At 44.2% G+C, this 10,640-nt stretch overlaps 1 protein-coding gene across 1 annotated transcript; it reads left to right on the top strand.

The window, feature by feature from the left end:
- Positions 1–7,570: 7,570 nt before the first annotated feature.
- Positions 7,571–10,339, top strand: LOC308284988 (transportin-3-like; the record flags this gene model as incomplete). The annotated part of the gene is made up of 1 exon (XM_080725709.1): positions 7,571–10,339. The coding sequence occupies one exon, from the start codon at positions 7,571–7,573 to the stop codon at positions 10,337–10,339; it is 2,769 nt and encodes a 922-aa protein (XP_080581835.1).
- Positions 10,340–10,640: the final 301 nt, after the last annotated feature.

Raw genomic sequence — 10,640 nt, 5'->3', positions numbered from 1 at the left:
GAATGATGCATGTAATTTTGCCGGGAAAAACAGCCCCGGTCACGGCCACCAGGGCTCAGTAGAACACATATAAAGAAAAGGCTTTGGGAGCTGAAATGAACAGAGTGGGTGTTCTAAAACTTTAGCGATTTAATAATTAGGACAATTTTAAGATTTGTTTTATTAAAAAAGTTACATAGTATAGCTTTAAGTCTAAAAGCTCTGGTCAGACCAAGGACCTGACACGCTTGAACAGGCCGTTCAGAGCATTTCTTGGGAAAATCACAGGCCCTGGAGGAAGTGGGGAGAGTGAGGTCTGTGTCAATCTCGTGGGAAATATTTGACTTAGTATATGCACATTTTCTTGTATACCTTGTTAGCCTAATTCTAAGCTCAGCCAAATGTATGCTCTGCATGACGTGTCCTGCGCCAAAATTTTCTTTGCTCTTTATGTAAGGCATATACAATAAAAAATTAGTGTGTGAACACACACATGTATGTGCTCATATCCTCTATAGAAAAGGCAGAGAAGCCTATGGCCTATGATTTATTGAAATAATATTATACTGTACATGTGATGTCTGATGTGAGTAACTGCCTGTCTATTTGTATGAAACGACTTGGAATCAGTGCACACACACACGAAATATTTGTGTTCACAAAAATAGAATGATAGCAATTAGCTTGAGCACCTAATCAGTAAAAAACTTAGCAACCTAAGAATGCTATCTAGCTTTCATGCATGGTCAGAGGGTAGGTGAGTGCTACGGTAAGTGCTATGGGCTTAGTTGGAGTAGCAGCACCATCTATACTATAATTTTGCGAATGTCTGAGTGTCTGTCACAGCGTTTCTCCTCAGTGGCTGGAGCAATTGATCTGAAATCGCATCACCATAAGCATATGAACACACCTGACATAACTGTGAAGCCCGTTTGTCACTTTCACAAATCGTATGCTGTATATTAGCATTTTTATGGTGTATCTACTATCTATTCTGCATCTAGCATGAGGCACATCTATTCTGCATCTAGCTTGAGGCAAAATGTTTAACCAGCTCTGTGTGTGTGTGTGTGTGTGTGTGTGTGTGTGTGTGTGTGCAGGCAGGCGGGTGTGTGTGCAGGCGGGTGGGTGGGCGGGCGGGCTGGGGGGGGGGGGGGGGGGGGAACAGTATCTCTGTAGCCATTAAACGAAACAGGTTTCTTACATTGATGCTCCTACATATTATCATGCAAGCACCAGTTACTTCCATCCCTCATATACTGTATGCACAGTGCACATCCCATAACCCACACACTGCACATCATTTTGGAGCTCATATCTTTGAACGGGTAAGCGTTTCTCCTCAGTGGCTGGAGCAATTGATCTGAAATCGCATCACCATTAGCATATGAACACACCTAACATAACTGTGAAGCCCGTTTGTCACTTTCACAAATCATATACTGTATATTAGCATTTTTATGGTCTACTATCTATTCTGCATCTAGCATGAGGCACATCTATTCTGCATCTAGCATGAGGCAACATGTTTAACCAGCTTTCTCTGTGTGTGTGTGTGTGTGTGTGTGTGTGTGTGTGTGTGTGTGTGTGTGTGTGTGTGTGTGTGTGTGTGTGTGTGTGTGTGTGTGTGTGTGTGTGTGTGTGTGTGTGTGTGTGTGTGGGCAGGCGGGTGTGTGCGCAGGCGGGTGGGTGGGTGGGCTGGGGGGGGGGGAGGATGGGGGGGGGTAGCCATTAAACGAAACGGGTATTTCTTACATTGATGCTCCTACATATTATCATGCAAGCAACAGTTAAAGTTACTTTCCATCCCTCATATACTGTATGCACAGTGCACATCCCATAACCCACACACTGCACATCATTTTGGAGCTCATATCTTTGAACGGGTAAGGGCTAGTGGGTACAAATTACACAACCGAGAATGCTTTGTACAAAGGACATAAACACTGCCAGTGCAGTCAGACAATAGGAACACAGCCAGGTACAAAGTGCCGAACATCAGGCAGAACATTGTTACATTCAATACGGTTGACATACTTGTCAGACACAGCAGACATCAATCATGGATAAAGGAAGCTTCCAATAATAGCTGATAATTACGGCCCGGCCTAGGGGAGCCAAGGCCGCAACAAAAAATGGACTCCCTCCTTCCCAGTCCCCAAACATAGCCAACCAACACCAGTTTAAAAGTCCAAAAATACAAGTGATTTTTTTTTAAATAGAGGTTGTAGACATGAGTAGATTACCTCAGGGGTAAATAACACAAATGAAAGGACACCCACCCCTACATTACCATGGCTGTGACCCAAAGTAGCATTAACAACTATAAAACATTGTCAACTCTAACAATCACTGCACCACAGGACTGGTGTTGTTTTGGAGGCTGACAAGGAGGAAGACGCCAGATGGTCTGGTGGCAGCCATCTTTATAGACACCAGGCTGGTCACATGAGCCAATCACCTGCAGTAGCTCCACCTGTTAATTACCACACAGTAAATCACACTCAGCCACCACTCTCACCATTCCCACCAGCTAATACTCACAGTCACTCCTCACCACTCATTCACAAACACACCAATAAGGAGGGAAATCATACACCTTGCTAACTGTTTGGTCCTCCTTTTATTTGGAGAGGACGGCCATTTAAAGGCCCCTTACAACCTCTGTATAGTCTGTTTATCTTAAGAAAGTTGAAAGTGAAACACTTTTTCTATTTGTGCCAGGCTGTAATACCGGCAGGTTATTTCAGACTTATGCTTTGTGTGTCATCATCATATAATCCCACATGGGAAGGGCCACATTTGTGGCATGAAAAGAAAAATCCATCCATCCATCCATCCATCCATCCATCCATCCATCCATCCATTCATTCATTCATTCATTCATTCATTCATTCTCTCTCTCTCTCTCTCTCTCTCTCTCTCTCTCTCTCTCTCTCTCTCTCTCTCTCTGGATTTTGCAGTGAAGGGAGAGATGCAGGCTGACAAACTGAGATAAACTGAGAGACTGAGATATGATGAACAAAATACAGAGCCAGCAGGACATGCCAGGAAATGAAACAGCAGCAGTCACACCAGTCTAACCGGTTCATCTTTGTCATAATTCAATGGCACGTGTTTAGGGTAGCATCCCCATATCGTTGCTGTCGGGCAGAAGCCTTGTATCTTCATATTCTAACTTTCACAGATTAATGCTTTAGTTTTACTAACGAGGCGTTGTGTGCTTGTAGATCTGCTATTTTCACTACTTTTGTGAGACACTTTTGTATGACGAAGTATTGTATTTCTGCCGGACATTGACGATATGTGTACATGCACAGGTATGAATGTCCCTTTGTGCCTAAGCATGCATGGATGTACAGTACAGTATGTTCATGCATGCAATTTTGAATGTGTATGTGGGCGCACGTGTGTGCGTGCATCATGTATACGCGTGTGCATGTGAGATGGCTCATACATCATCCCCTATAAGTGTTCCTTGTCGCCGGGGGACACGGCCACAGATTAATGCGGTGACAGGGGTTTTATGGTCACCATGGCAACCAAGTGGCACACTTTCCCATGCTAAAACAGACTGTGTGTGTGTGTGTGTGTGTGTGTGTGTGTGTGTGTGTGTGTGTGTGTGTGTGTGTGTGTGTGTGTGTGTGTGTGTGTGTGTGTAAAAGGTTTACTACCCCAATATCATTTGGGTATAAGCCTGGTTGAACCCATGTCAAGTAATAGTAAGAGCTAAAGGCAGAGAATACATTATAAAACTTTGCATGCATAAATATTTAGATCACATTACACAAATGTGCCTTATTAGCCATTAAAGGAGTAGTTCACCCCCAAAATGACTTTTTTTCTATTGATTACTCATGCCATGGAGAGTAGAGTTCAATAATATTTTTAGTTTTTTGTCGCATTCCTAAGACAAAAATGTGATAACAATAAATTTACCCCCATTCGTTCCGGATGGGGATACGTTTCGAAACGGGTCCCCATCCGGAATCAATGGGGGTAAATTTTTGTCTTAGGAATGTGACAAAAAACAAAAAATTTGATTGAACTCTACTCTCCATGGCATGAGTAATCAATAGAAAAAAAGTCATTTTGGGGGTGAACTACTCCTTTAACATCCATACCTGATCGAGGACGATACCTGTGTCCAGAACACATGTTTAGCTCATTGACTATCACTCCAGGTAGCTGCTGTAATATAAAAAAAACACAAAAGACACGCTGTGATTGGCCGAATAAAATACGCGATTTGATCGTCCAAATAAAATATGCGCTGTGATCTAAAAAGAAAAAAGAAAAGGAAAGTCCAAGGCACAAGTTGTCAAGTCCATTTGACACAGTGCTTATCGAGCCCTACCCTTGGCAGTTTGGAAAAAATAAATACAATGAAATAAAAACATTTGTGTTGCAAAAGAGATTAGACGAGTATGGAAAGACAAAACAACACACAACTCCCCTATTTCGCCTGAAGACGGCACATTATAAAATATCAGACAATCCTAAAGGTTTACTGAACAAGGTCTTTTACTATTATGCAGGAGCAAAGAGGAGAATTAGGATTTAAAACCGGACTTCATCTTAAAAAGTGACAAGAATGGAGCAAAATATTCCACTATGCCATTATATGAAGTTGAACAAACAAGCAAAACAATCATAAAGGCCTCTTGAAGAGAGTCAGAGAAAATGCAAAAGCCCTCTATCTGCAGCCCAGGAGAGTAGCAGCTGCGACAGACAGCTTCTGGTATACATTACCACCGTTCCCCTGGGAGTATCACAGATGTTACCCAGGCCAGGATGTTCAAAGAGGCAGGGACACACACGTTCCCAAGCAAGATGCTTAGCCCCTGCTCCCCAGGCTCTGTATTGATAGCTTCCACTACAACAAATAGTTAGGATAGGTAATTATGGAGGACAAATTTCAGGTATGTGTACATTTACTTGGCAAATACTCCAGCAACAAAACACATCACACGTCTTACACAAACCACAGCCACTGTCACACAGCAACCCACGTGGGATTTGAGGTGAGGCATGCTTTTATATAAATAATATAGAGAGTTTCATGTGAAATGTGAGTGTATAATGGCTCACAGAACAACAAAAAAAGGGGGAAACAAAACAACCTGTTTGTCTTGCAGGTCTGAAAGCTGACAAAAAAGATCTTATCAAACAGTTAAAGGAGAATACCACTCATTTTCAACATTGAACTGTCATTAATATACCTTAGTGTGGAAATAAGAAAAAAGTTCTGTGTTGCCTAGAACTAGAGGATTGATTGTGGGGTCATGTGATTAGTGACAGCATGAAGGTGTATATTGCAGACTATTATATTATATTACCGGTGATATTAATTAAACTCTAATGTATATTAATGATATAGTTCAAAGTTGAAAATTAGTGGTAGGCTATTCCCCTTAAACTCACCAGAATTGCTCATGCACAGTAAATGGAAACATAAAATGAACATACCTTCACAAAGTGTCTGTCCTGTTGAACTATTGTTGGTGGAGTCTAATAAACAAGTCATAATCTGTTAACCAATAAATGATGCTTGTAGAACTGTTGCATAAAAGCAATGGTGCAACCGCATTGCTCCAGTCTGCATCAAACTAGGCACAAACACTGTTCAGGGGTCTGCCATGAGAATAGTCACACCGGGTGACCGGGGGCCACAGGCACACCTGGGAAAAGCACTTCTGCTTGAGTGATATTGCATAAATACTATTCAACGCATTATAATTGAACAACATTTTGAAGACAACCTGTAATAATTGCAGTGGACAAAGTTATAGTTATAGTGATGAGTAGCATGAATGTAAACTTGGTCCAGCGGACCGCTCTACCGGTATATTCATGTTGTTTTGTAGTTTACCAGTAGGGCAAATGCTAGGGATTTCAGAACACTGGTGATGAGAATAATTGGATATCGCTCCCGGTGCGTATTTCCAAACGCACCCTATGATGTAGGAAATAGGAAATAGAAAAGGTCAACTAAAAGGAGATCCTAGAAACCTTACGGCTTATTTGCACAGGAAAGACTTTATGTATCTCATATAACATTGAAAGACAGACGGATAGAACATAGTACTTTACATAGGATAACATCAATTACAAAAGCAGAAGAAGGGGACAAAAAAAGGAGGGGGGGGGGGGGTGGAAACATGGGGGCTTAGTCTATTTACAAGTATAGAATAGACTAATTACTTACTGTACCAACGGGAGGTCGAACCAATATCATACCGTTCAAGTCTGCAGGTCTGAGGACAATCATGACTTAACTCAGAAAATGGGACTCCTGACATTTATTTGCCTTTGCTAGCAGATGCAGCCAGACACCCCATAGAGGTCATGTGACTTAAATGTGCTTTGAATGAATTGTCAACTGCTGCTTGCCTGCCTTTCTGACCTGAAAATGCCCCCTGCTGTAGAGTGAAGAAAATGTCTGTGATTTATGTATTCACAGTGAACAGAGTTGTGCCATAACCCTCTCTGGCTAGTAAGTAAGTAAAGTATTAGGCTTAAATAATACATTTTGTTACCATGCCATTCATAAATTAGAAATATATAAATATATATATATATAACATAAATATATATAATATATATATGTTCCTACAAAACAGTTTGGGGTCGCATGTAACACCATGTATGGGCATAAAGATCTACCCTTTGGCTGCACCTCATTGGCTAAGGGCCGTGCCTTTGTACTGTCGAGGAGAACTTGACTGATAGATAAATAATGAAGATAACATACGTGTGCTCGCTTTCAGTGAGCCCACAATTAGGCTAAAATACATATATTCAGACTGGCCAAAGTATATACAGTATTTTCCGGACTATAAGGCGCACCGGACTATAAGGCGCACTGTCAATGAATGGTCTATTTTCGAACTGTTTTCATATATAAGGCGCACCGGACTATAAGGCGCACATAATAGACGCTACCGTTGAGTTATGCATCCAACAGATGGAGCTGTGCTAAAGGGAATGTCAATGTCAAGAATGATCCATATATAAGGCACACTGGATTATAAGGCGCACTGTCATTTTTTGAGAAGATTAAAGGCTTTTAAGTGCGCCTTATAGTCCGGAAAATACGGTACACAATATATTGTCTGGGGCACAACAAATGAGAACTTAAAACCAAATCTACCAACCAGTCAACCCAATAAAGCTTGACATACTGTACCAGTGGCCTAGGCATTAAGAAAAGTTTAGTATGGAGATCCACACAGTGAGACAGCCAGGCTCCAAGTACTCTGAAACAGTCACTGCATTAAGTAGCCTACTCTGACACTAGGTATAGTGGTGATGACATAGTTCATACCGTAGTACCTGCTGACAATGGGCGCTGCATTAGTTCATATATAAATAAATCCCAGGAAATCTCTGTCTGTGTATCTGTCTTTGTGAATGTGACTGTCTCTCAATAAGCCCAAATATGGAGATGGCAGACATCATAGTACTGGTGTCATTTAAATGACATCATAGACCGGAGATGTTGGTCGACATAAGGGCCGAAAAGACACACACGCTAAACACACTCAACATAACTCCTGTTAGTTGTCAACTTGAAGCACAGCATTGCACTATGGAAGGAGGTAAACCCACACTTGCACTTGTTTACCAAGCGGTGAATTCTCTTTATCATGACCCGGACCCCGCCGGTAAAGAGCGAGCCTCCGTGTGGCTTGGGGAGCTACAGAGATCAATGTACGCGTGGGAGATATCAGACCAGCTCCTCCAGCTGAAACAGGATATGGAGTCCGCCTGCTACTTCGCTGCACAGACAATGAAGGTCAAGATCCAGACATCATTCCATGAGCTCCCATCAGAGACCCACATCGCCCTGCGGGATTCGCTCCTATCCCACATACAGAACCTCAAAGACCTCTCGCCCGTCATTGTCACACAGCTGGCTCTAGCCATCGCAGACCTTGCCCTTCAGATGGCCTCGTGGAAAGGATGTGTTCACACCCTAATTGAAAAGTACAATAATGACATCAGCACCATGCCATTTCTGATCGAGATTCTGACGGTTCTGCCGGAGGAGGTCCACAGTCAATCGTTACGCATCGTAGACAACCGCAGGACAGAGATCATACAGGACCTAGCCTCCTATTCTACCACCGTGGTCACCCTACTAACGCTGTGTGTTGAGAAGACGGGAAACGATGAGAAGATGCTGATCAAGGTGTTCCGCTGCCTCTGCAGCTGGTTCAACCTGGGCGTTCTGGACAGCAACGTCATGGCCAGCAGTCAGATCCTTATGGTCCTCTTCCAAGTGCTGCAGAGGGATGAGATCTCCACCGACCTTCACGAGGTGGCGTCGGACTGCGTATGCTCGGCCCTCGGTGCCACTGAGAATGTGGAGGCTAACATGGCCCTGGCCCAGCAGCTTTTCCAGGGTGCTCTGACGCTGGAGACGGCCTACCACAGGGCTGTGGCACAAGAGGAGCTTGACAAAGTGCTGAATTACTGCAGGATATTCACAGAGCTGGGTGAGACATTTCTAGACACCATGGTTAGGAGCCCGGGCCAGGGCATGGGAGATCTGCGGACATTAGACTTGTTGATCACCTGCGCAGTTCACCCTCACTATGAGTTTGTTGATATCTCCTTTAACTTCTGGTACAACCTGGGTGAGCACTTATACAAGACCAATGACGCGGCGCTCCACAGTATCTTCAGACCTTACATACAGAGGCTGCTGCACGGATTGGCCCGACACTGTCAACTGAGCCCCAACCACGAGGGAATCCCTGACACATCAGATGACTTTGGAAAGTTTCGGTGGAGGGTGTCTGATCTGGTCAAGGATGTAATTTTCCTTGTGGGTTCCATGGAATGTTTTTCTCAGCTTTATTCCACTTTAAAAGAGGGTAACCCACCTTGGGAAGTGACAGAAGCTGTTCTGTTCATCATGGCTTCCATTGTTAAAAAAAACCTAAACAACCCCACCCTCACAGATGTTTTGCAGCAGGTTGTGCTGCTGCCAGTGACGGTCCACATAGCTGTGCGTTACACAAGTATCGAACTTGTGGGAGAGATGAGCAAGGTTGTGAATATAAACCCCCACTTCTTAGACCCTGTGTTGAACTATTTAATGAAAGGGCTTAGGGAGAAGCCTCTGGCATCAGTGGCAGCCAAGGCCATCCACAACATCTGCTCAGTGTGCAGCGACCTCATGACCCAGCATGTCCAAAGCCTGCTGGACATCGCCCGCACCCTTGATTCCTTCGCTCTCTCTATGGAAGCATCAGATGGTTTGCTGAAGGGTACGGCACTTGTCCTGACCCGTCTACCACTGGAGAAGATTGCTGAGTGCATGAGCGACCTGTGTGCAGTGCAGGTCATGTCCCTCAAAAATCTTCTCACTCAGGATTCTTCGAATGGAAAAAGAGGTGACCCCATTGTCTGGCTAGATAGACTAGCGATCATCTTTCGACACACAAACCCGATTGTAGAGAATGGACAATCTCACCCCTGTCAGAAAGTCATCCAAGAGATCTGGCCTGTCCTGTCGGAGACCCTGAACACAAACCAGGCTGAAAACCGAATTGTGGAGCGCTGCTGTCGCTGTCTAAGATATGCTGTTCGCTGCATTGGCAAGAGATCTGCCTCACTACTACAGCCACTGGTCACACAGATGGTGAGTGTGTACCAAGTGCATTCCCATTCCTGCTTCTTGTACTTGGGAAGCATCCTGGTAGATGTGTATGGCATGGAGGAGGGCTGCAGACAAGGACTATTAGACATGTTACAGGCTCTCTGTATGCCCACCTTCCAGCTGTTGGAGCAGCCCAACGGTCTGCGCAACCACCCTGACACGGTGGATGATCTCTTTAGACTCACCACCCGGTTTGTCCAGCGTAGTCCAGTCACCCTGCTCAGCAGTAGCATCATTGTTCACATAATCCAGTGTGCCATTGCCGCCTCCGCGCTGGATCACCCGGAAGCCAACTGTAGTGTCATGAAGTTTGTCCGAGACCTCATCCACACTGGAGTCAGCAGTGATCATGTAGATGACTTTGAGGTGCGAAAGCAATTGATTGGCAAGGCCATGGAGCAGCACGGACAGCAGATGGTCACCCAGCTCATGCACACATGTTGCTTCTGCCTGCCGCCATACACACTCCCAGATGTGTCCGAGGTGCTGTGGGAGATCATGGTGTTTGATAAGGCAACGTTCTGCCGTTGGCTGGAGAATGCATTGAAGGGGCTTCCTAAAGAGACTTTGCGTGGCGCAGTGACTGTCACACACAAACAACTCACAGACTTCCACAAGCAGGTCACCGGTGCAAAGAAGTGCAACGAGGTGTGCCGGGCCATTAGGGAATTTACCAGATTGTTCCAATAGCCACACCTCCCTTAGAGCTCTGCCAGAATATCAGGTTATATCTTTCAAACAGACGTGGTTTTAATTTGTCCAAAACTGTGGATGTGACATATCTCAGGTGACATTGTTGTGCTCTACGTTTCAGAGACATTCAGCTCTAATGATTGAGGTCATGGGGCTGAACCAATTGCTCCGCTTTCTTACAATAGGTGTGATGACCACAGACATGATCACCATCCAACTGGAACATCCTGAGCGATTCAGTACCTACAGTACACCAATATTCTCCACAATGAATTTGACTGTATTTTGAAAATGTTTA

This window comes from Nannobrachium achirus (assembly GCF_963921795.1).
Source record: "Nannobrachium achirus genome assembly, chromosome: 5".
Lineage (NCBI taxonomy): Eukaryota > Metazoa > Chordata > Actinopteri > Myctophiformes > Myctophidae > Nannobrachium > Nannobrachium achirus.
Note: the sequence above shows the minus strand (reverse complement) of the source record. Positions and strands in the feature narration are given on the sequence as shown.